At 34.4% G+C, this 27,922-nt stretch overlaps 1 protein-coding gene across 1 annotated transcript in view; it reads left to right on the top strand.

The window, feature by feature from the left end:
- The window catches only part of LOC128017377 (cell migration-inducing and hyaluronan-binding protein-like), a 112,733-nt gene that overhangs the window by 72,047 nt on the left and 12,764 nt on the right, over positions 1–27,922 (top strand). Inside the window, exons 12-21 of the mRNA XM_052602742.1 lie at positions 10,985–11,154; positions 14,265–14,474; positions 17,051–17,256; positions 19,165–19,234; positions 19,473–19,601; positions 20,778–20,863; positions 21,151–21,282; positions 22,956–22,991; positions 23,245–23,400; positions 26,587–26,767. Coding sequence (XP_052458702.1) covers positions 10,985–11,154; positions 14,265–14,474; positions 17,051–17,256; positions 19,165–19,234; positions 19,473–19,601; positions 20,778–20,863; positions 21,151–21,282; positions 22,956–22,991; positions 23,245–23,400; positions 26,587–26,767 — 1,376 coding nt within the window. The remainder of the gene's footprint in view (positions 1–10,984; positions 11,155–14,264; positions 14,475–17,050; positions 17,257–19,164; positions 19,235–19,472; positions 19,602–20,777; positions 20,864–21,150; positions 21,283–22,955; positions 22,992–23,244; positions 23,401–26,586; positions 26,768–27,922) is intronic.

Raw genomic sequence — 27,922 nt, 5'->3', positions numbered from 1 at the left:
ATAAACTTCAAAAAACAAAATATATTCTCTAAAAACAAGTCGTATGCAAGTTTGCTTCTCAATTAACTTGATGTTGTTTAAATATCTTTACATATTTTTTTACTGGACAACAAGACAAAAAATGATTATCTTTTGCTGCATTACATTACCACAAGAAGTAGGATTTGAATTCATCATATTTCAGAATTCATAATCATAATAGTATGAGCAAGTCTCCCATTACCTGCTCATACTAACCACAAACTGTTCTGTGTTCACAACTGTTCTGCACACAAAGTACTTTCGCATTCTTTTAAAAATATGTCCTTATTATTTGTGCAGTGATTCAAGACTGCTGACAGATCCCATCATTCCAGTCCTCATCTCTACCTCAAACAATCTGCATTTTTTTTTCTGTTTTATTTTTTTACTGATGCATGCCAGACGAAAAATTAAACCAGATAGAATCAAGCTACACTTTCACAATGACTCTGAAAGTCATTACAGATGTATGTACAAAGTATGTGAAGTTTCCACATTGTCTATAATCTAATCATTTTATGATGCTGTTTTGATTTTGATAACTTCCTCTGAACTCAGAAAAGGCTCACCTTTAACCCTTTTGCTGTGCTGAAAATCCTAATTTGGTTTTCCCAGTCAGAGATGATCGGCCTTCTAAAAATATCTTGTAAAAATGTCTCCTTATGCTATAACATTACTAAATCTTGGATTCAATCTTTTTGTCAGCATGTTTTCTTTCAGTTGGCATATGTTTTGTAGTCCTTTTAAAAACTGATTTGTAAGAGTCCTGATTGATCTGAGTTTATTGTGATAGACTAGGCCTGTTATGAATATAACATCCATATATATGCATACATGGGTTAATTCGTATGTACCATGGTAAATCCATTGTTTTGATAACTGTGGTGCACTCTGATCATTGTGAAGTCTGTAGAAACGAATCCATCCAGCAGTAGTGTGTACAAACTCTTGATCTCTGTGTTTACACATAGTGTTCCTGTGGCTCAGGTGGTAGAGCATTGTGTTAGCAGCACAAGGTTGTGGGTTCGATTCCCAGAGAGCACATGTTAGGTAAAAAATGTTAGCCACTGTAAGTCGCTTTGGACAAAAGCGTCTGCAAAATGCATAAATGTTAAATGTAAATCATCTTAATCAGAACATATTTGGAGAAATGTAGCAATGCATCACTTGCTCACCAGTGGATCTTCTGCAGTGAATGGGTGCCGTCAGAATGAGAGTCCAAACAGCTGATAAAAACATCACAGTAATCCACACCAATCCAGTCCATTAGTTAATGTCTTGTGAATAAGAAACAAATCCAAGAAGTAAGAATTGAGTCCTCTATTCTCCTCTAATATTGTATTCTCCATTCAAGATACTCCAGTACAATTCTCCATACAAGATTCTCCAGTAATCTTGTCTCAATCAAGACTGAAATATCCACAGATCAAGCACTGTTTACAGGTGAAAACCATTTAACAGTTCATAAACAAATTTGTTGATGGATTTTTGTATGAGAGGACAACAGGGTATTAACTATTTCCACTGGCCTGAGGGTGAGTACATTTACATTTTGGGGGGAACTATGCTTTTAAACAGGAAAAGATGTCACGGGGAAAGAAATATTGACACAATCCGAGATAAATTCAAGATTCAGTTCTTGTTATCAAATATAATTTTTGCATCTGCAAACAAGGTAGGAAAAATAAACTTCAAAAAACAAAATATATTCTCTAAAAACAAGTCGTATGCAAGTTTGCTTCTCAATTAACTTGATGTTGTTTAAATATCTTTACATATTTTTTTACTGGACAACAAGACAAAAAATGATTATCTTTTGCTGCATTACATTACCACAAGAAGTAGGATTTGAATTCATCATATTTCAGAATTCATAATCATAATAGTATGAGCAAGTCTCCCATTACCTGCTCATACTAACCACAAACTGTTCTGTGTTCACAACTGTTCTGCACACAAAGTACTTTCGCATTCTTTTAAAAATATGTCCTTATTATTTGTGCAGTGATTCAAGACTGCTGACAGATCCCATCATTCCAGTCCTCATCTCTACCTCAAACAATCTGCATTTTTTTTTCTGTTTTATTTTTTTACTGATGCATGCCAGACGAAAAATTAAACCAGATAGAATCAAGCTACACTTTCACAATGACTCTGAAAGTCATTACAGATGTATGTACAAAGTATGTGAAGTTTCCACATTGTCTATAATCTAATCATTTTATGATGCTGTTTTGATTTTGATAACTTCCTCTGAACTCAGAAAAGGCTCACCTTTAACCCTTTTGCTGTGCTGAAAATCCTAATTTGGTTTTCCCAGTCAGAGATGATCGGCCTTCTAAAAATATCTTGTAAAAATGTCTCCTTATGCTATAACATTACTAAATCTTGGATTCAATCTTTTTGTCAGCATGTTTTCTTTCAGTTGGCATATGTTTTGTAGTCCTTTTAAAAACTGATTTGTAAGAGTCCTGATTGATCTGAGTTTATGCACCTCAGTTTTAGGCAAATTTTTTTCCAATGCTTGCTCAAAAACTGTGGTGCAAAACCTCAAATCAAAGAGGCATATGATCAATAAGTTCCAAAAAGGAAATACTGTATAAAACCTGTGCTAATTGAGAGAAAACAAGTTGAAAAGATTGAATCCAATTTGTTGATGAAAAAAAAAATGTGTATCAAAAATAAATAAATAAATACTATTAAATAAATAATTAAATTAAACAATAAAACCTGTTTGAGCAAAGTCAGTAAGTTCAGTGCAATAACATTAATAGATTTTCTGGGAAAAAGGAAGTCAAAATGACTTGAACCCAACATTTCAAATCCATCCTATATAATGCAAATAGTTAAGTCATTTCTGAAGCTTTTGATGATAATTTGACACCTGCAAAACAAATATTAGCTTAATAGCATTGTTGAGCCTTAGACATTTGGTTACTAATGGTCATATTACAAAAGCGTGCCATGTCATAAGATCTGATAACTTCAATATTCTAAATGAGATTTTAATTGAACTTGCCATGGTTACTAAAAAGATTCTAATTTAGAATGTTCCTGTAATACGACCCCAAGGGATTATGTGTGTTGATATCCAAACATCTCTAAAGCAAATGCTACTATCCCAATTTATTTCTTAATACAAGTGTTAAGCAATGGAATGTGTGTGTTTTTTTTTTTTTTTTTTTTTTTTTTTTTTTTTTTTTAGATTATTATATTCCACATAATATTCCACAGACCTCGAATGGAACAAAGAATTTGTAGAGGCAATTGCAATTTCAAATAGCTTCGACATTTTCCAAAACATTCCAAAGCTTCCTTTTCAAAACATGTCAGCAAGCAAAATCTTCTTATTATTATTTATTTGGCTGTTTAGAGAGCTTTGTACAGGTATTATTTCTTACAAAAATGCTTTAATACCCCCAAAATTCCTGCTATACTAAACAAAATATACTGTATAATCCTATATGGCATGAAAAGCATGTTGTTTCAAACACATTCAGTCTCCAAAGCCACCACATGCATCCATAATTCCAGGAATTAGCCAGCTCTGTTACTTTGCATGTCAGTGCCAAGCATTGCTCATATTTAATAAGCAGTTTGGCTGTAATATTTAGCTTTCTCATTGAGGATTTTCCAAAGAGCCTTTTCCCCTTTCTTTGCATTAAGTTGCGGGACATCACCGTAATTGCTCCTGTCAAGTAATAGCAAGAAGGTTCTTCTTTTCAGACACTGCCTCTTTATTTCTAATGTCAGCTCCATCATGTTCTCTTTCTGTTGGAGTAGGCTGTGTGTGGCTTGTTAAATGTATGGTTTTCTTATGTTCTGAATAATTAATTCAGCTTTCTATAACTATTACAATCAAAAACAAATGTCTGGGAACGAAGTCTAGTGCTTTATGTCTTTCTTTGCCCATCATTTGCATATCAAAGGAACTAAATACTTAAGAGAGGACACATAACCGTAGAGCGATCTAATTAAAAATCAGTGTGTAATAGATAGCTCAGCTATTTTTAAATGCCAGAAGTTTTCATTTATCAAAGAATTGCTGCACACAAGTGAATTAAACTGAATTTAATCTAGTTCTTCCACTTACATTGTAATAACATGTGTTTCCATTGTTACTAGAACTTTCACTAATGCCTTGTTTACCTTATTTTACCAGTTTATACTGTCAAAGGCCAAAGGTCTTTTATTAATTAAAGACATGACAGATCTCCAGCTGATTTATTCACTTACTTACTTATTTACATTTTATTTATTCCTTATAATACTTTTATATTTTATAATTGCGTTGTAAGTGACTTAAAGTATAATGAGTTTTATCAGTTCATGCATTCTTTGATAATCAAGCTTGCAACCATTACATTTCTAAAGCCTTTTGAGCTATAGGAATGTATCCATATACAGTACATAAAAAAACCCCATAAATAATAAAATACTAAAGAAAATGAGCGATGCCTGCCATTTAAAGCATGCAGTATTATGCTGTTTCTTATGTTCATGCATTTTAAACTTAAATCTGTTCAGTTGTTTTTAGTTTGACCAGCATAAAAAAATAAAATAATAATAATACAAATCTGACATAAAAAATATGTGATTTGAAATCAGATTTTTGCATATAAGAAATGTAAAATAAGTAAAAAAAAAATTGTAATAAAAAAAAAAAAACACACTATAATGTTTAAAGTTTTGTGGTCAAGGCTACATTTATTTAATAAAAAATACAGTGAAAATAGTACTTTTGTGAAATATTATTACAATTTAAAAATAACTTTTCTACTGTGATAAATATAAAGAGCAGGGTGGATTCAAAATGAATTTTTTCCAAAAATGTTTATACGCATGTAATTAATGTTACTACTTTATTTTGTTAAATTGTCAACCACCAAAGATGCCTTTTGATTTGCACAGAAAGACATTATTCACATTTTCTACCAGAAAAGTAAAGCGTATGCTATTGTGTGACAGTTTTTTTTTTTTTTTTTGTCTGTACTGCCAGTTTGCTGATCTCAGTTGTTGTACAACAACCTTAACTTGGTGTCACCTGATGCCTTCTTTGCTATTATAACCGGCGCAATTCTGCCAAGTAATGACTGTCTGTACTGCCTAGACACAGAGAGCCATTATTCCTTACAAATGTATGATTGAATAAGTCCTAAAAACTGTCTTTCAGATGAACATGCCACCTAATGGGAGCTGGTTTTTTTCTGATAAATGTGCTTGTGTGTGCGGGCAAACTCTTTTTCTGTGTGAGTTGCTTTGAATTTGTTGTTGTTTTCCAAACTCTCTTTTAGCCTCTCATATATCTTTTCATCTCTCACTTTCTGTCTCTCTCCAAAACAACTGTTTCAGCATCATTAAAAGCATTTCCAGCTGTCCCACCGTTGATTCCTCATCTTCATGCCTCCTCATAATTTCTTGTGGCAGCTCTCCGTTCGGCAGACAGGACAGATCTATTTTAAGAGCCAAGTCAGTTCCTCGCTCCTACAGCATAGTGATATCAGACAAAGCTGGTGTTTAATAAACCCCAATAATGTCTGTTCCTGTCAATGCACACGTCTATGGGGCTTGGGGTGCAGGTAAATGCCGCTGATTCACTTGGACGATTGTATTTATCACATTGTCTTAACCATGACAGTTAGCTGAATACACTGCATTTTGAAAATGCTGACATGTTGTTTCATTGCAAAGTCATAATGCAACATGCATGACTATGTAATGTGAGTATATTTATCAGTAAGGTTTTCAGCTGCGTCATGCATCCAAATAATAATTGTCTATAATGCATAGAGACTGGCATCATATTCTAATTTGAGTAAACATCTATCAGATCAAAAGGCACACACTGAATAGATGTATATGAATGCATTTGTCTTATGCTTTTATCTAAAGTGATTTACAGTATAGTGCGTTCAAGCTCTGCATTTTATCGGTACATGCATCCTTTGGTAATCAAAACTGTGACTTTGATGTTTCTAGTGCCATTTGAGCTACAGGAATGAATGCATAAATGTATAGAAAAGCATCAAGAATAAAATCCTGAAGTAAATGAGTGATGCTTGCCATTTATAGCATGCATTAATTTGCTGTTACTTTAAGGTTCACTTTAAGTTTGTAGTCTGAACATCAAAAAAATAAAAAATAAAATAATAATAAAAAAAAGTATCATTACCCCAGTCTTCAGTGTCACACGGTCCTTCAGAAATGATTCCAAGATGCTGATTTGCCGCACAAATAAATAAATAATAAATAAAGCCCATTTATAAATTGTAGCTACTGTGTGGCAGATCTCCATCATATTTATTTGTGTGTATATATATATATATATATATATATATATATATATATATATATATATATATATATATATATATATATATATATATATATATAATATTTTACAAACAGATATGACATAATCACTTACAAAATGACAGTCTGTGCTTAATTTGAACAATTTCTGTGCAATATAAGCAAATGATAATATTCTGGACTCTATGGCTTGGCTTCATTCTTCAGAATAAGTTTGTTGTGTGTGTGTCTGTGTGAGAATTTTTCTTTTTTTTAATTGCTTAGAAATGTACCACTTCATTTGAAGTATCCCAGCCTGTGCAGAACAAGTTACACACCAGACTTAATAACTTCATGTTAGTGTTTTGCTCAGATCGCTAATCACACGTATATGAGCTATAGCAGTGTGTTAATGAAGATGTGTTTTGCTAATAATCCATATGTGTATGTGCAAGCAGTGTCTCACTTCAGACACAGTTTGTTCTATAACTGAATTAAAGATAATGATGTGCTGCTCTACATATAAATATAAATGTCTCTGATGTTGCTGAAGAGTACACGTCGAGGTCTGTGACACACAAACACACACGCACACACACACACACACACACACACACACACACACACACACACACACACACACACACACACACACACACACACACTAATTAAAGATGGACACTACTCGAACCACTCTGAAAGTCTGCTAACGTAGGTCCCTCTGCCAGCAACCCTGGTTGTTCGGTGTGTGTGTGAATGTGTGTGTTTAATGGGTAATTTTTCAATAGGGCCCATAATTAAGACCTTAATGGCACCGAATGCATGTCTGCTTGAGAATCAAGGCCTGGATGTGTGCATGCACACGTGTTCATGCACCAAGACCTCTGGCGAGCAGAGGTCGAGCATTCATTATCAGCTGGGGTCGTAATTTGTCTCGACTGCCTGCATGATTAGAGCAGGTTTGTGTCGCTCGTGGGCGATGGCAAACAAGCGAAGATGTCATAAAAACCAAGCGCCTGGTCTATTCATCACGACAAATGTAAAGATGCGTGCTGCAGATACGGTGCTAATGATGCTCTCACAGGAGATTGATGGCGAGAGCTTGTCTCTCTCTGTTTCTGTCTCTGATGCGGAAGTTTAGGACGCTCTCTCACTTCAAGCCATTAGACAGTTTTTCAGCCCCGAGGAAACTCATTTAATCCTCTTCAGTTGTCTGTGGAGATTGCTGTCACAAGCTGAGCGAATGCGTGTGTTTGTTTGTCTGAACGAGTGTCGCTCGGCGTTAGAAACGAGCCCGATTGTATCAAGTGTGCGAATCACACAGTGGAAGCGTTTTAAGGCGTCGTAGGTGCACTTACAACACAAAAGACTGTTCAGAATGGTAGGCAGCATGATTATTCTGTCTGCCTTGATGCTTCTTTAGAGCATATTTGTAGAAAACAGTCCCTGAATGCATTGCAATACGTTCAGTGAAAGAAGATGGCAGACAGAACAAGAGAAATGATGATTATATACCCTATTCAGTACTGAATGGTGGAACTGATTTATTTTGTATACATATTTCTTTGTTGGCATAATCAAACTCCTGTGTGATAGGACACCATTGTGCATTCATAATGTTTAAAGTAAGTTCTAAAAATTTCATATTTTAAAATTATAAATAATGTATGTAATATTATAAATAAAACATTTGATATTATAAAATGACATTTTAATGAGTTTAGTTTTAATTTTATGTTATTTTAATTGTATTTATTTTGTTTTATAATACAAATAATATAAAAACATATATATAATATATATATATATATAATTTTTATTTTAGTTTTTTATTTTATATTATTTGTATTTTATTTATAATATATATTAAAAAAAACACTTTCAATAAAATATTTACATTTTTTTATATGGAGCAAAATTCCATCTACAGTATAGTACTAATGCATAACTAGGTCAAGTTCACTTGTCAAAAGTAGTCACACTGCTAAAACAACAGACCATTTAAACAACTGAACAGATGCAATAACATACAGTTTCCACTAAGGTCAGAGATGCTGATGATAGAGCTGAACTTAATCAAGAATATTCTTCTAATTAGGAGGATCAGACTCGCCCAAACCCACCCAACATCCCACCCTGATTGGATCATTCCATTTGTTCATAAGTGAAGGGAATCATGTTGATGTAGCATCGTTCTGTGCATGTGTAATTTAGCTGGGTGTTGATGGGTGGAGAGTATTCTTGCTAGGCTGGGAATTAGGCGTTGGTGTTTTTTGGTGGAGTGTGTAAGTAATTTGGTTGTATTGGTGTGGATGTGGAGTGACCGGATGAGTGTGTGCATGTGTGTATCGCATTCCATTCTATTTTTCAAAACACCTCATCTGTTCACACTCTCTTTAGGATCTGAATGCATGTGATGAATCGTCAATGAATCATTCTTTTGGAATGATTTTTGATTCAGTTGAACTGATGACACTTATTTTAATCTGTCAACATTTAGCAAAGTGTTAGCAACCAGCCGGAACACTGTCTAGTAAACTGGAAAATGCAATGAGCCAGTTTCAAACTCGTATCAACCTGCATGAGCACCAAAGCTCACTGTGTGCAAATGCAAATGCACTAACTGCTGGACAATGGCTCAGACTGACTACAGAGATGTCAAATTTGACTCTCTCTCTCTCTCTGTGTGTGTGTGTGTGTGTGTGGTGATGGAAATAGACCCATCTGTTGGATTTTCCCCACTGCTGGCTGCAAAGCATTTTCAATCTGTTGACCCCTGTTTGTTCTGAACTTTCACCCTTTCCTCATCTGTGTGTTTGGTGCCAGCTGGCCGTCAGCTCATTTGAGGGTGATTCTAAGTGTTCGGATACGCTGAATTGTGTGATTGAAATAGATTGGCATTCATCTTATCAGCATGCAGCCAATAACATGGCGTGCAACAATTAGGCAGCTGCAGGCTGCTGTTTGTTTTTAAATCAAAATGGTCAGGGATATGAAATCCATCGTCATTTTAGAAACACAAAAGCATTTATTTCATAGCTCAGGAAACTCAAGTTATCAATTAAGTGAATAGGAAGAATTTGATTAGAAATTGTGGGGCTATAGTTGAACATTTTGTTGCGCTTAATCGTTTTTTTTTTTTTTTTTGAATTATATAATAAAAAAATGTGTGATCATTATATTATATAATAATATTAATTAATGGTAATTTTATATTTTTATGGACCCTTAAATGTTCATACAGGGCTGATATTCTTCTGATATTTACATTGTCTCATTATTTATTACTATTTTACAAAGATTTGGGATGTGAAAGACGATGTGAAAAATGATGCATATAAATGGCTCTGTAAACAGCCAGGAGACAGCAATTTTCACAATTTTTATGCATTTTCCCTTTGTCTTTAACAGAACAGCATTTTATATAGGAAAATGTGAGAAGCAGATGACTTCTGCAAAGATCTCTATGCACCTAGGAGAAGCATTTGAGATATTAAAGAGATCTCATTTATGATTTTCCTCTTTCCTCTGGGTCTCTTTTTCCCGTGTCCTGTTCCTGTCCCAGACACATCTGTAAGCCCCCCTTGATTGTTCGACAGACTCAAGGTCCAGCCGTATAGTGACTGCAGTCATTTTAAAAAATGAATAAATGAGCATTGAGAGGAACTCATCTATTAGGAAGAGCAATTTGTCAACATGACCCAGTCTCTCGGGACCCGATGGAGGAAGACACTGTGGGAAACGAGAGATCTAGGCATCCCTGTTTGTGATTATCAGATGAGCTCTGAGTCCTGGAGCCTCTTCAGCCCGCTATCTGGGTCAGACAGGAAGAATGTCTGAGAGTGGAATCACATCTCTCTCTTTCTCTCTGTCCCTCTACACCATTTCCAATTTGAGGCATGAAATCCCCCCCCCAAAATATACGTTAGCTCAAGAATTGTCTCGCTTGCTCTCCATTATTTTTCTCTCTCTGCTCTCAAATATTTCTGCATGTATTGATTCTCTCATAATCTCTTTTTCTCACTATGCCAGCTGCCGGATCTCAGTCCTGCTGCAGGACTCGTAGTGTCCAGAAACTCTGAGAACTTCATATATTATGTGTGAGACTGACTTTTTCTGAGCAAGGAGGAAGACAAACAGACCAGACAGAGATTGATTGAAGGGCTGGGGGACTGACTATCTATCTATCTATCTATCTATCTATCTATCTATCTATCTATCTATCTATCTATCTATCTATCTATCTATCTATCTATCTATCTATCTATCTATCTATCTATCTATCTATCTATCTATCTATCTATTAGTATATCTCTTATATACACTATGTACTTATGCACTGTTTTCAAATGTGTTGTGAATTAATTTTATATGGTTATTTCATTCATGTCATTCAGCATTGTAGTTTAACAGCTCCTTCCCCTTCATTACATAATTAAAGCTGCGACAGTTAAGAACAAGAAATCTGCACCATTACACACTTTTGTTTTTTTTATCAATTAAGTGCATCATCTGGGTATTTAAAACACACCTTTTCTATTTCTAATTTTCAGTCCCAATGCACTACATGCACTTCTTATACTACATGATTATGCAAATTGGGAAGCACCTATTATAAAAGATTACATAGCGTAGGTGTGATGAAATTGTGTATTTTTGTGTGCGTACACAGGTAAACCAGCGTACCTTCACATAGGGGAGGAGGTGGATGGTGTGGACATGCGGGCAGAGGTCGGACTGCTGACTCGCAACATTTTGATCAGAGGCGAGATGGAGCCGACATGTTACGGCAATGATGCCTGCAAGTTCTTCTCCTTCGACACGTTTGGTGGACATCTTAAGGTAGTCCGACCCTCCTGTCACTTCAAACACACATTTCTCTGTTAAACAGCAGCCACAGTTGTCTTGTTATGCCTTCATCAGTACACTAGCTCATCCGAACATGGATGTTCACACCCTCAGAATGAGTTATTACAGCGATGGCACCTCTAGCTAGACATTAACACTCTGTCAAACTAGCAGAATGGATATTTTTTTTTGCCTTTGGTTCCTGCAAAGGGCCTGCCAGTGTGTGTGTGTGTGTGTGTGTGTGTGTGTGTGTGTGTGTGTGTGTGTGTGTGTGTGTGTGTGTGTGTGAGATGGGGCCACTCAAGCGTCTGGCCTCTCTAGTAATTGGCCCAGATCTGACTGTTCCTTTCCCTTCCTCACCTTCGCTGTCGTGCAGAAGGTTGGCCCATTTCTCCACTCAAGAAGAGATTTCCATGTGCAACAGCTGGGTCATCCTGTCTTTCAATTTGAGAGGAAACCGCTTTTAATTCTTGCTAATAAAGAACATTAACCCTAAAATATTAAATCGGTCATCATTTACTAAACCTTCCAAATCCAAATGGCTCTCAACAGTGAGTATCATTTAAATAATATATGTCTTTGATTCATTGCGTTTTTGTTCATTTTATTTTAATTAATGTTTTAATGTTTATAGTTTTAGTCTCCATCTAGAAGCAACTGTTTAACAACACCCTAGAAACCAGCTAAAACATCCTAAAAACTCTTTAGCAACAAGTCAGCAACCAGGCTAGGGCAGCAACAGATTAATATTTAGATAATCGATTAATCTTACAAATATTAGAACGATAAATGGATTAACACAGATTATTTCACAGATTAACCAGTAGGCATCGGTCGATTATTCAGCTTTTGTAATTCATTAAAATACTGAGTTATATATATTCTATACATTTTCATATATACTGTACATAGAGCTGATGTAAAAATCCACATCCCTAAGATCAGATGCTTTCTTAACTGCTGTTTTCTCACCACTGTCATATTTGTTGTGTGTTTATTTTGTTCAGCAGCATCAGGAGAGTAAACGACTAACAGTAAATGACTGCTTGCTTATATCAAACTTTTTTACCTCAAAGAATGAAAAAGAGCTTCAACAAATGACAGCATTTCCTCTTTTTATTTTTTATTTTTATTTTAGTTTTTAGTTTACTTTCCCAAACGCCTCCTCTTCTTCTTCTTCTTCTGGTTTTAATGATGGCTGGAAAACCAACTTATAGGAGCATTGCTGACACCTACTGGACAGGAGTGTGGACAGTATTTCTCAGATTTATTAGGAGACTACACAGTTTCTCAGATATATTTCCATCAAAATCTTTAGTGGCATGTTTTATTTTCCAATTTGCATCTCTAACTCTTTTGTATATTTTGCAATCTAATAGAATGCTTGGTAGCACTTAATTTTAAGGACCAATTCTCATTATTAACTAGTTGCTCATTAGCATGCCTATTACTAGCATGTTGGTTGTTTATTAGTGCTTACAGTATAAAGCCCATATCAATGTCTTATTCTGCATGACCATATGGATTGCATGGGAAGGCTGAATTACAGTCTTGCTCTACAGCGCCACACTGGTCAAACCATATTATTGCAGGCTTTTACATTAGGTCACATGAGATCAAATGACTATTCGACAACAAAAATATTTGTTGACAGGGGCTCATAAATTATTAAATTATTTGGTTGGAATGAGCTCAGTAATTTAATGAGAGCTGTATCCATGTTTGGGTCAACATGTCAGTAAAAAATGCTCTTCGCTCACATACCCATTTGAAAACATGTTCAGCCTGCTTATTTAGAGCAGTGAACCCACTGACATCCGACCAGACGATTTGAGCTTGTGTTTATGGTTTTCAACCACAAGGGAGGTCATAAAAACTGCCTTCCGTGTCCGTGCTGTCACATTCTTATGATATTTGCCAGGCTAATCTAATTTATGATACATTTAGAGAAATGTCAAGTTGGGGATGAGATTGCACATTTGGCCATCCAAAAGGATGAAAGACATTAATTGGAGCCAAAGTGTGCCACCTTCCCCTGGGAACCATCAAATCATCTTCCTTTCACTCGCATTCTACTGCATTGCACAGATATGACGTGCAGCATATTTAAAGTACTTTGACTTGAAACGATCTGATGTAGGTCACAAAAAAGGCAGCCGTGAAGTCCAAAAGTGAACATTCTGCCAGATGTGCGAGAACGAGAGAAGAGAGGAAATCAATCCGTCTGACACCTTTACATCCCGCCCGTGCATATATTCATGCATAGACTGGCATGCACGTCTCAAATCTTATTCTGAAAGGATTATGATATGTACATTTCTCACTTTTGATGTTCGTTCATCTAGAATCTCGAGTTTCAGATTTTGAATTTCCATATTAAGGAGTACAACTTGCATAGACCCTGATGGGATCACTCAACCTGGATATTAATATCATTGTCCATTAAAGTAAAAAATAGCAGAAATGAGTATCTGCTAAAAAAATTATAAATGGAATCTTTTGTTTTTTATTTCAGGGATTCTAAAAGTTTTTTTTTTCAGCTGAACCCCTTTGACATAAAATAATTACTTGGAAAAGAAAGTGTATAAACCATCTTCTTTTTTCACTCAGAAATTGCTAGTAAATGTCACAAAGAATAGTAATTGCAAAGAAATGTCAAGTAACACAATTTAATAACATGACATTTTGAAGTAGAAATGTTGAAATAATATTTTCTTGTAAAAATTACTCCAGTGATCTTTAATTAGCAAATTTGATTTTTTAATTATTTATTTATTTATTTACATTTAAGTACTTTCATGATTTTAAGTTAATTTTTCAATAATTTATCAACACACTTGCATGTTCATGGTTTGCTTTCTGATGTCAGTTTACGGTCACGTATATGGAAGCACATTTCCTCCACATTTTCAAAAATAAAAAATAAAAATTAACTGCGACTTTTTGAAAAAAGGCAATTCTGATATTTTTTTCTCAGATTTCTACTCTCACATCTGGCAATTCTAAGTTTATATCATGCAATTTTTTCACATTTTTTGAAATTCAAAATTCAAAAACAGCACAAAAGAGTGTAATTTTCCTATCTCTTATGTTTTACTCTTCAGGTCGAGCGAGGTTTCCGCTCTGTGCATATGGAAGGGCTAGAGTTAAAGCACATGGGGCAGCAGTCTATGGGACACTACCCCATCCACTTCCATATGAACGGGGACGTGGATGAGAAGGGAGGCTACAACCCACCAACTTACGTGAAAGACCTGTCCATTCATCACACCTTCTCCCGCTGCGTCACCATCCACGGCACCAACGGGCTGCTGGTGAGTTTCAGGGGCACAGGTTATGTGTGCTTGAAGACATCCATAATGAGTCTCTGCTGCTAAATTAATAGAATGGAATCTTTAGTTCTTGATTTTGATCAAATGGAATCTTTTATTTATCGTTCCCTTAATTTCCACACTTAATTTCCCAACTACTGGGAAAAAGTATTCACTGAAAATTCACTGAAAAGTAAATAATATCTAAACATCCATAAAAGTAGATACAATTATTTGAGAAACCAAATATCATAAGATAAGGCTTTCAGATAATCTATCTTGAATTAAGTTTTACGTAACAAAGTGACAATTATTTTATTTTATTTTTTTTTGCTTTAAGCATAAAGTAATCTAGTGGGCTGGCAAACAATTTTCTAATGAAGTATGACAAATAAATCTCATTAATGGGGAATGTTATTGGATGGAAAAGCACAGTAGTTTAAGAAAAAGTTTACAATGTGGATGGATGGATTTGTATAAATATCTAATCACCCTTAAAACGAGATAAATGCAGAGATGAAAAGCTAACATTTTTGTATGAATATCTTAAAATCCTTGATAAATGTACTTGAGAGAAGACATTTTTTAAAATATAAATCCTTAAATCAAAAATACATGTACTTGAGAAGCAATGTTTTTATCTCTATAAATGTAAAATACTTATTTATTTATTTTTATTTTTTTTTGTAACCCTTTTATGTAACCAAGACTAGTAGTTTAATACAAGCCAAAAGCAGAAAGGCTCAAAAGATGAATCGTGAAAAACTTCTGCAATCCAGAATATGGCTCGATGTCTTCCTGCAGTAGCTGCTCCTCAAGTCTTAGTGATCTCTAGCTGTCAATCATCTGTCTGATTTTGATTGACAGGCCGCACCCCTGCACTCTTTGCAAGACTTACATTGAAGCTTCAGGAATGGAAAACAGGCTAGTCAGGAAACTAAACCCTGTAGTCAAAACCTTGTAATTGACAAACTAGGCTTTCTGTTTCACACTTGCATGATATCCAGGTGTTTTGCTGGTACTGATGCCAACCAGCAGATTTTCCAGTATCGTTTACATCATACGGGAGCTGAGTACTTGGCTTCATTTGACTCTATTTAGTTATATGAAATATGCTTTGTCAGAGCTCAACAGAGCTGGAATATGAATCTGTAATTTATTGCACTGCAGTCCGTCCTTGGCTTATTTTCTAAAAAGTGCGGAGCTGCTGTTCAAACACTTCTCAAAGATGCAGGAGCGCTGCTGTAAGCTGCTTTATTTTCTTCACAGGAGACGAGGTGAAAGGTTACAATACAGAAAAGCCACATTATTTGTTCACGATAGCATGCTATGATTTTATTTCGGAGCCAGTGGGGGGCCGCACCAACCTCAGAGCTCTGACTCTTTGCAAGCATAGAGTAGTAAACTGTTAAAAAAGTTAACTGTAGTAAATGTTAAATGCTTTTAAGTTATAGAAGTTAAAATGTATTATTATTAAAAAGGCACAAAATAATATTTTTTAAACAAGTAAAACATTCTAAAATACATAACTTTATATATACATAGTTTTAATTCTTTATTATAAGTTATAGAAGTTTAAATGTTTCATTATGAAAAATGCACAAAATTATATATTTTTTAAACAAGTAAAACATTCTAAAAAACGTAACATATATATCTACACAGATTATTAATTCTTTATTATAAGTTATAGAAGTTTAAATGTATTATTATTAAAAAGGCACAAAATAATATTTTTTAAACAAGTAAAACATTCTAAAAAACAAAACATATATATCTACACAGATTTTAAATTATTATAATTTATAGAAGTTTAAATGTTTCATTATGAAAAATGCACAAAATTATATATTTTTTAAACAAGTAAAACATTCTAAAAAACGTAACATATATATCTACACAGATTATTAATTCTTTATTATAAGTTATAGAAGTTTAAATGTATTATTATTAAAAAGGCACAAAATAATATTTTTTAAACAAGTAAAACATTCTAAAAAACAAAACATATATATCTACACAGATTTTAAATTATTATAATTTATAGAAGTTTAAATGTTTCATTATGAAAAATGCACAAAATTATATATTTTTTAAACAAGTAAAACATTCTAAAAAACATAACATATATATCTACACAGATTATTAATTCTTTATTATAAGTTATAGAAGTTTAAATGTATTATTATTAAAAAGGCACAAAATAATATTTTTTAAACAAGTAAAACATTCTAAAAAACAAAACATATATATCTACACAGATTTTAAATTATTATAATTTATAGAAGTTTAAATGTTTCATTATGAAAAATGCACAAAATTATATATTTTTTAAACAAGTAAGACATTCTAAAAAACAAACACAGACACGCAAACACACACACACAAATATATATATATATATACAGTATAAAAATATTTACAGATGAAGATCTTCTACTTCCCTTTTTGATTCTAATTAATTTTAAGAGTAAATTATGAGTCACTGGGTTTCTTTTAGTTAGTTTTTATTATTTGCCCACTGGACATTAGCTACATACCTCATCTTCTGTCGTCTAATGTTCTTAATTTCTCGGTAGGTGAAGGATGTTGTGGGCTATGATGCTTTAGGACACTGTTTCTTCACTGAGGACGGAGCGGAGGAGAGGAACATGTTCGACCATTGTCTGGGTCTGCTGGTGAAGGCGAGCACACTTCTGCCCTCCGACAGAGACAGCAAGATGTGCCGTGACATAACCTACGGAGCTTATCCTGGATACGTGGCCAAACCGCGCCAGGACTGCAGGTAAAACTCACTGACCAGAGAGATAAACATGGACAGGATGGTGTGGATGATTGTATCTCAAGAAACCACGAATATTTCACCCTAAAATCAAAAGAAAGAACTATTTTTCCTTAGGAATCCCGAGCTAATATTAAGATTAAAAAAAACTAAAAATAGATATATAAAATAGCTATAGATGAGAATTGATTCTCTGTTAATATTTAATTTTTGTATAATGTTGTGTATTTTATGTTTAATGTAATACAATATTATTTATTTCAAATTTATTTCAAAAAGCTTTTGTTAATTTTTTTTTTTTTTGTTCTTTTTAAATATTACTATTTAGGTTTAATTTGTTTTCCAGTTTTAGTTTTTATTCATTCAGTTTATAAATTTTAGTCCTTAAAACATTTTCAAATGTAAAATGTCTCATAAAATACATTTTATTGTATTTCAGCTTTATTTCAGATGACAAAATGTTTTTAATAGTTGTATTATTAGTTAACTATAAGAACCCTGATGTTGACTAATTTATGTATATATTTGTATATGCACATATACATAAATACTAATTAAATACATTAAATAGTTGACTTCATGGAACCAAATGGCTATTGGATCACTGGATAATAGCCAACTATCATAAACCAACCCTAGTTTAGTTTAGTTTATTCTTTTATCTTTTATATCTAAGCAATATTCTATTTATTATTGCTTTTATATTTAATAAATGAAATGCTAAATTATCATATTGCCATATTTCCAGTATGTGTGATACTAACTGCAATACGGCTGTCATGCAGCAAACTGTGCAGCTCTAATTTTGTATATCATTAAGTGTTAACATTGTCATGATCATTATACTACTGTAGCTACGTTCTGTTGACTCATGCCTCTTTTAGTTGTTTTCTCACTATGGTATTCTTTAATCAAGGCTTCCTCTTCAGAAAGCAACTTCACAACATGCGGTTGCACTGAAGATCGTTTCCACCCAAGCTCATTATTGTGTAATGATTTTTATCCTTAGATGCACTCGCATTCTTAGAACCTTGGATAGTCGTTGCTAATTAAAATAACAACATCCCCACATTGAGAAACCCTGCTAAACTCTGGCAGTGAAACTGTCTGGGTTGGGAAAACCGGGATTTGGTGTTGACAGTAAATATGTTTAATTTGTGCCGCAGAGCTGAGAATTGCTTTGAAGTGTGGTTAAGTGTGCAGCGTTAGCATGAGGTGAATACTTATGGAATCAGATCCTTCATTTTTAACAATGCCTAGTTACACATCTTAAAAACATTGCCAATGCCACTCAAAAACGTCAATAGGCAACAGATGCTTTTTTTCCCCCCACATGGATTTTTATCTTCATGCAAACACCTTTTGCATGCATTTATTCCAGTTCCATGTAGCATGTGGAACGAAGAGCCTTCCAAAGCATTAGGGAGTTGAATTGCATTAAATTGCTAATTGCTCTCATATATATTGCATGAACGATGCACCATTTAGATTCGGTCAATAGAGAGGATGAAGCTTTATAGCTCTTAAATTATAGAGGAAGACACTGCCAGAGATCCTGTAATATCACCACTTTAGTCATTCCTGATTAAGTCACACATTAAAACATTGCAGTAAGATTTTCGTATCACATCATGGATGGATGGATAGACAGACAGATCCCATTTTCACATCTCTCTCCCCAACCAATTTCCCTTTCCTGTTAATAATAAATTGGCACAAGCAGAAAAAGGATAAATCGCTCATGTGTTTTTTCCACATATTTAGTTACAGTAGAGCCGAATATGGTTCCAGTGAAGTTAAAAATGGACATGTGCTAAATGTCAGCCGTGTTTGTTTATGTTTGTGGCGGCAGAATTGGGCAGCAATAAGAAGCCGTACAATCTAATCAGTGTCCTTCTCTCTCTTTCTCAGCGCCACCTCCACCTTCTGGATGGCTAACCCCAATAACAATCTCATCAACTGTGCCGCGGCCGGATCCGAGGTTAGTCTCGTTACCACATCGATGTCTCTGATTGATGGTGCCACTGTATCTCACCGGCTCCTGTGCACCTACCATGCTTATTTGTGATGGATCATACAGCGCCGTGTGCTGCTTAGCCGCGGATATTTTTTATATACCGCTGTGAGCTCATTCTCAATGCGTTTTGTGTCATTAGGACGGCCATTAGCACCGTCTCCATGCACATGTAATGTGTGTGTGTGTGTGTGTGGTCTTGCAGGAAACAGGATTCTGGTTCATTTTCCACCATGTCCCCACCGGTCCATCAGAGGGCATGTACTCCCCTGGCAAGTCCGAACATACACCCATGGGGCTGTTCATTAATAACAGAGCTCATTCCAATTACAGGGTGAGTGTGAGTGTGTGTGTGTCATCGTGAATGAAAGTGGGCCATGGCACTGGAGATATAGATGCCGCTAGCACCTCTCTCTGTATACACCATTAAAAGGCCGATGCTTGAGATTGATGATCTTGTTGTGGAAGCGAACGTTTTCTCTCGCCCTCCCGCTGTAATCTATGGCGTCATTCTCAGTGCGGCCACCATAATTGAAATATAATTCATTTTGAGCTGCTAGCTACTTAGCCCTTTAGTAAAACATGATTTAAGGGTTGGGGAATCCGGGGTTGGTGCTTTTGTGCTGAAATACAGTACCATCCTCAGTACAGTGCAACTTATCTTTATGATAGCAAGCTCTTACAGTGAGGAAAACCGAGATGTATTTTTATTTATGTATTTTTTGCATGTAATCTGGTGGGGGTTTTTTTTGTTTTTTGGAAAAATATATTTTTTATGTAATTGAAAAAGTTTCTCCTCATCAAGGCTAATCAAAAATACAGTAAAATTATACAATTATTTACAAATTTTAAATAACTGTTTTCCATTTGAAGACATTTTAAAATGTAATAATTCCTGTGAGTCTTCAGTGTCACATGATCCTTCAGAAATCATTCTAATATGTTGATTTGCAGATCAAGAAAAATTTATTATTATTATTATTATTATTATTATCAATGCTGAAAACAGTTATGCTGCTTAATATTTTAGTAGAAATAGATTTGTATATATACGGTAATAATATTTTGCAACATTATAAATATCTTTAGTGTCACCTTTAAACAGCTACATGTAAGTAATTTGTGTTGTACTTCTTGGATCTTTCTTATACGTTTTTTTTTTTTTTTTTTTTTTTTGAAGTACTAGAAAGGTAACAGAATTTATTTTGAAATAAAAGAAAATCTATACTTTTGATCATTTTAAAGCATCCTTGATGTATAAAAGCATTAATTCCTTAAATAAATAAATAAATCTTACTGACCCCAGAGTAATGACTGATAGAGTATAAGGGAAAGTCTATGTTTAATTTAGTTTTTATTTTATTTTGATATGCCTTCCCTAGTTAATTTTAAACAGTTCTCCAGTGTAATGTAAAAGTACATATATAAAGAGTGAACCAATTGCTGTATATATCAGTATTTTAATTAGGGTGTAGCATGACACTCATGTTTTGTTTGTGTATTATGGTAGGCGGGGATGATCCTCGATCACGGAGTAAAGACGACTGAGGCTAACGCGAAGGACAAGAGACCCTACCTCTCCCTCGTAGGAGCGAGGTTGGCATTTGCAGTTTCTTACCGAAATGATAAAACTCACAAAAGTTTGTCAGAAGTAGTACATACTGTATGACCAGTGCTGTATTTTTCAAGTCTTCTGAACCCAGTATACCTCATCTTTGACACCCACAAAGATCATGCTGCTAGCTAACCAGCACACTAGCTTCGTTCATAACATCACTGTGCTGGTACTCAGTGTGGCATTCTGGTCTTTTTAGAAGGGACAATAAACTATATCATTTAGCCAGTTTATTTGCATTCATGCCAAGCCTTTTTTTAATTGGCAGGTACGGCCCACACCAGGATGCAGACCCCTTCAAACCAAGAGTTCCTGCTCTGATCCATCATTTTGTGGCCTACAAGAATCAGGACCATGGTGCATGGCTAAGAGGAGGAGACGTTTGGCTGGACGATTGCCAGTAAGTGTTATTTTTATTTTATTTTATTTTAGTTCAGTTATATTTACATTTATGCAGACACTTTTATCCAAAGTGACTTACAGTGCATCCAGGAATTGAACCCACAACCTTTTGTGCTGCTAACGCAATGCTCTACCACTGAGCCAAAGTTAAGTTAAGTTGAGTTGAGTTGAGTTTAGTTTAGTTTTCCATTGGCATTTATGTCATTATTTCATTATCTTAACAGCATATTTAAGTTGAGTTTTATTTTAGTTCAGTTCAGTTAAGTTTATATTTACATTTATGCTGACGCTTTTATCCAAAGTGACTTAAGGCTGGTTCACACGGCAGGATAATTGGGCCGATTTTAGCCCCGATTCAGCCCTTCCGACAATCTTAGGATGCTCCGATTATCGTAAAATAATCTGATCAAATATTCCTGCCGTGTGTGGTGTGTTAAGACTAATCTCCTCTGCTCGGAAGAATGTCGGGACCGCTCCGATCTCAAATCGGGGATATCCAACATGTTGGATTTATTTTGCCCGATTTCTTCTCGTGTGTGGTGTCCCCCGAGGACAAACAATCACGCAGCCTGTGGACTGTGGCGTGTAGCCAATCAGAAAGCGAGGTGACGAGGCAGTGATAGTACCCGGAAACAAAATCAAAACAGCCGGCGTATATAATATAACAAATACAAATAAAGTCGATGGGCATAACTACATCCACAACTGCAGTCCACCAGAGTACATGGAAACTAATATATGAACGTTTATTTCAACGGTTATTAATCTGTGTAGTACGTAACAACATTTCTATGAGATAAAACAACAACTTTCCTCCATATCATGATATAGCAAGTATAGTCCATGCTCGCGTTGTCTCCACCTCTTTGACCATCGCCTTTTCTTGTTTTTCTTATGTTTTTTTTCCCGTTAAAAACAAAGCACAAACTATGGCCACTGCATCCTCTTCGTCCGCCATGATTGTTTACTCTAAAGTCACGTTTGATCTCGAGGGATTTTGCGAGATTTCCCGTCTGACCTGGGAATGCTCGGGAGTCAAATCGGTTCGTGTGTGATGTGTTGATATTGCCGTGTGGCTGCACACCACACACGGAGCGACCAAAACTGTTAGACCCGTGATTTTTTATCGCCGTGTGTGGGGTCTCTCAGGTTTGGAAAATCTGCCGACAATTTTAAAATCGTCCCGTGTGAACCAGGCCTTACAGTGCATCCAGGAATTGAACCCACAACCTTTTGTGCTGCTAACGCAATGCTCTACCACTGAGTTGAGTTGAGTTGAGTTGAGTTGAGTTTTTTTCTTCACTGGCATTTATGTCATTATTTCATTATCTTAACAGCATATTTATTTATTTTTTCCAAATAAATGTTTACTGTCTGAATTAATGATGCATGCATCAAATATCACTTACAAAATGCAATGTCCACTGAACGGCTTCATTAAAATCGATTATTTAAATGCATTACATTTTCTAAATAAAAATGATTTGCTTGTGAGTTATTAAACATACCGTCAGTAAAATTGGCAAATAAATTCTCATTCTTTTGTGCATCTCTGATAGATTTATGACTCCAATAATGCTTGTTTGTCAGTTGTGATTGTCTGCACTCTCGAATCTATTGAGAGTTATTGCGGTCAGCGTTGACATGTTCTTTCATCTTAATTGCACGCAGGTTCGCTGATAATGGAATCGGCCTGACTCTCGCCAGGTAAACTCGCTAATCACCATTTTTCCCTTTATTCTATATTCTATTATTTTCTTAGCACACATTTCAGCAGTCTAAAAATGAAATGTGTTCATATTTGCTGAATTCATTATAGTGCCTGTAATTGGAAAATGACTTCTTAAGATGCAGGGAGGGAGTCAGGGCTTTTCTGGGAATGTGAAAGTAATTTACTGGTGAGTAATGTGTACATTTTCAAAAGGTTTTTCTCACTTTGTGCTTCTGTGTTCGAGCGTAGTGGAGGAACCTTCCCGGATGACGACGGCTCCCGTCAGGAGGTGAAGAACTCTCTTTTTGTGGGAGAGAGCGGGAACAGAGGGATGCCTGACTTGAACGATCAAACCTGGGGTCCGGGCGGCCCCGATCATCTCGGCAGGTCTCTGCCCAGAGGAGTGTGAGTGTTGTGAACCCCAGTTTACCATTTATCTTGTTTTTGCACTGTAAAACACTATTTAAAAGTGTTGTGAATGGTGTGGAAGTGTGAACTAAGGTTTCCAGGGAAATATTTGATCATTCCGGTGGCTTTGCAAAGAGAAAAATCACTATGAATTTGCAATTAAAATGTATTTACTTCTGTTAATATGTCTATATATGGCATTTATATGCATCAAGATCCATTGATTGGAAATTGATTGGATCATAAAGAGTGGATCGAGATGGGTTGAAATATTCAAAATATCAAAAAGGAGTAATGTAAGACAAACAGATTTGGAGGAATTTTGCATTGCATCACTTGCTCACCACTGGATCCTTTGTAGTGAATGGGTGCCGTCAAAATGAGAGTCCAAACATCTTAACAAAACATCATAATAATCCACACCACTCCAGTCCATCAATCTGTGAAGTTTGTAAGAAAGTAAGATGCGTTTTTAATTGCTATATTACAAGTCCTTTATCCATGATATTGCTGAATCAGGAGTGAAATATGCACAGACCAAGCACTGATTACAAGCAAAAACAGTCCAAAACAGTTCTTAAAAAATCTGGGTGGACTTTGATGTGAGAGGACAACAGGGGATGGACTTATTCACTGGAGAAAACATTATCATGGATTGTGGACTCAAAGCCACAGAAGCAAATATTTAAAGTTAAAAAGTCTTAACGAAGGATTTGTTTCTAATAAACATGCTTTTTCTCTTCACGAGATGGACTTGTGACTGATGGACACGAGTAGTGTAGATTATTTGTGGATTATTGTGATGTTTTTATCAGCTGTTTGGACTCTCATTCTGACGGCACCCATTCACTGCAGAGGAATCATTAGTCAGCAAGTGATGTGATGATACATTTCTCCAAATTTGTTTCCATAAAGAAACAAATTCATCTACATTTTGGATGGCCCGAGAGTAAGTACATTAAATTTTTTTGGGGTGAACTATTCCTTTCACAAAGTAAAAAAAAGCCAATTTTAGTATTTTTGACTGAAGGTGAAATGTGTAGTTTCTGCTACACCTGCAATAAACGAAATAGCAAAATAAATAGCTGCAAGCCTTAATTAGTGTAATCCAGTCAGTAGAGGAAATTGCTGTAAAGATGAAATATCTTTAGTTAGAGTTCTGTTTACAATTGAGAAGAAATCAATCCAAAGTTTCATCTTTTACTTTGTTTTCTCTGACGTCTCACTAGACTCTTTTAAACCTGACAGGGCTTGAGGATTTCATGTGCTTGACTTTCATCTGTAATATTGCAGCTCAACATCTGTCACTTTATATTCTGTCTTCTATTGCTATAGAACATGCTGGATTTTGTGTGGATGTGTACAAAAAATGAATGCTAAAACACTTTCACAATCATTTTTATTGCACCCATGAGTCAAACTGAGCACTTTTCTCTGAAAAGTGTCAGGTGCCTTCTTTAAACTTCAAGCTTTATTCTTTTAGATTGTAGAAAAGAACTTTAATTTGACAGTTCAGCCATCACTGTCATTTTAATTGTTCTCTTAAAGGAACAGCCCTTTGTAGAAATGATAAGCCACATTAGAACCGCAAAAGTGGTTCCAAATAGATGAGCAAAAACAGCTGATTCAAACAAAATAGCAATTTTGTACCAGTTGTTATTTATAAATTCACTACACATTTATAAAGTCGACCTTTTTGCATTTGCATTGACAAGCTTACATTTTAATAAATACATTCCAAAACATGCATCTGTTTAACTTTTGCAAACTTATACTGGCTATTCAAAGATGCCATATATATGTATACATAATTTAAAAAAAATAACCGCCATCTTATAAGCAGATGATGAGAAAAAATAAGCATAAAACAACTTCCTGGGTCCCTTGGGAAAATGTGTAACTCTTAACACGGACTGTGGAATTTTTAACTCAGACAGGGCAGTGGGCATTTTGAATATTGAAAATGTAACCTCTAGTTGCTAGGCAGCCATACATCCCATCCATCCCAAAATGAAAGAAAATGCAATTAACCCCAGACCCATCATGCATGCCAAGTTTGGCGAGTTTCCACTTCTGGGAGTGCATGTTATAAATGTTCAAAATGAGGAAGAAAATAGAAAGATGAAGAGCAGCTTTAGTCCTTATAACTGTTCCAAACCCCAAAAAGTCATACGTTAATCTTTTCTGTCTTGTAAAAAAAAAAAAAAAAAAAAAAGATATTATTATTATTATTATTATTATTATTATTATAACAGTAAAAATGTAACTTAGTCAAAAAAAAAAAAATCTCAGGACAAGGCAAAAATGTATATTGTATGAATGCACAAGTCATTATTTTATTATTCAAAACAGGGTGAGATTACTGTTAACTAAAAATGTAACAAAATAAAATGTAAATATTCGATGGAAAAAAATCAAACAACAACGAGAAAGTGTGCAATTGGCAAATAACTGAAATTAGTTTAAGTTGAATCACAAAAGTTACTAATTGGAAATAAGTATAAACTAATGCTAAAATTAAAATAAATGTAACCTAAATAATAATTAATAAAAAGAATCAATAAATATAATATTCTTATTTATTTATTTTATTTATTATTAATATTTATCATTATTAATATTATATTATAATATTCTTATTAATAACAACAACAACAGTAAAAAGTGATTTCAATATTTTTTCTTTCTTTCTCAAGACAAGGCAAAAAAAAACAATTTGTGATTCAATTCACTGTTATTATCATTAAAGCAAAACTGTTTAAAATGTAATTGAGATAAAGCTAAAATGAATCATATATGAATATTGGATGAAAAATCAATAAAATTTGTTTAGGTTAAATTACTAAAATTACTGTCTGAAGATAAAAAAATAGACTACAAACATTACTAACTCTACATGAAAAAGTACATAACAAAATTATTTTAAAAAATAGAGTAAAAATACATTTTCAAGATATTAAAATACACTATATAATACAAAAATGCTAATAAATTGTCATTTTTTATTTAGTGCATCTAGTTTCTCAGAAAATACCATTTCTGTTGATTTTGTAAATGTTTTTCTCAGTTCATATTTGAAACTGTCCACTGTCCATCGCATCACATGGAGCAAGTGTCCCATCCTGGATGTTATTTGATGAGTGCAGTTCCAGTTCATGGTTGTCATTGCCCTCTACCCTGCAGGAACTTCCCCATTCGTGGAATGCAAATCTACGACGGACCAATCAACATCCAGAGCTGCACCTTCCGCAAATTCATCGCTCTGGACGGGAGACACACCAGCGCTTTTGGCTTCCGCCTGAACAACTCGTGGCAGAGCTGCCCGAATAACAACGTCACAGACATCACCTTCGATGAAGTCCCAGTAAGCGCCGCCCCTCGAGCTCTGTCACGTATCATCCAGATCTTTGTGACCCCTGTGGCAAAATATATGTCAGCACTCATTGTGCTCTGAGCTATTCCAGGAACTCTGATTGATTCTGTGCAGGTTGTCAAAGAGGATTATAACATATTAGAGCGTCTCCTCACTGACAGAGGTTGTTATAATCACATCTCTCCCACCTTCCTGTCACTTCCAATAGTCAGATATGAAGCTTCATTGGCTGCGAAGTCTAAAGCACAGATCTGATTAGGATTGTGTGGCAGTGCATACTGAATGCCAAAATAAATATTTGAGCATTTTTGTGATTTATGATATATATTTCTATAAGTGCACAGCATTGCTTTAATATATTTCAAGATATAAGAGCAATGCATCCCAAACAAGTCAAGGCAGAGAACTAATATAAATGTAACAAACTGTTATTTTTTATTTTATTTTAATTTTAGGCTCATCCAAATCAGAATTTAAAGTCATACATTTTAAAAGATAATGTTATAATAATACTTGTTTAACTTTTGCTTTATAGTGTTTAATTAACCAGACTATCCAAAAGTAAGCATTACCAAATGGCTATTGAACATACTATACTGTTCACAATTTTGGGGTCATTTACATTTACATTTAGTCATTTAGCAGACACTTTTATCCAAAGCGACCTACAAATGAATGGGTCAGTAAGTATGTGTATATATAAAGTATTAATTTCTTAAAAAAATAAATAAATAAATAAATACATGTATTTATTTATAATTGTATTTTTTAAAAGAAATTAATACTTTAAATCAGCAAGGATGCATTAAATTGACAAGATGTGACTGTGCAGATATTTATGTTTTAAAAGATTTCTATATTAAAAGCTAAAAATCTTTCTGTTTATCTAAGAATTCTGACAAAATGTATAATTCTTGAAGAGCAAATCATAAAAATGAAAATACAGCTTTGATCACAGTAACAAATTACATTTTAAAATATATTACAACACCATTCAGTCATTTTAAATTGTAGTTGTAATTTTATGTATTTATTTTTATTTATTTTTTGCTGTATTTCTGATTAAATAAATGCATCCTTAGTGAGCTTAAGATATTTTCAAAAACATTAACAAAATCTAACATACATTTTTTTTTTTTTTAATGG

The sequence above is a fragment of the Carassius gibelio genome, chromosome A7 (assembly GCF_023724105.1).
Source record: "Carassius gibelio isolate Cgi1373 ecotype wild population from Czech Republic chromosome A7, carGib1.2-hapl.c, whole genome shotgun sequence".
Classification (NCBI taxonomy): domain Eukaryota; kingdom Metazoa; phylum Chordata; class Actinopteri; order Cypriniformes; family Cyprinidae; genus Carassius; species Carassius gibelio.
The sequence above is the reverse complement of the archived record's forward strand: the minus strand, read 5'-3'. Positions and strand labels throughout refer to the sequence as shown.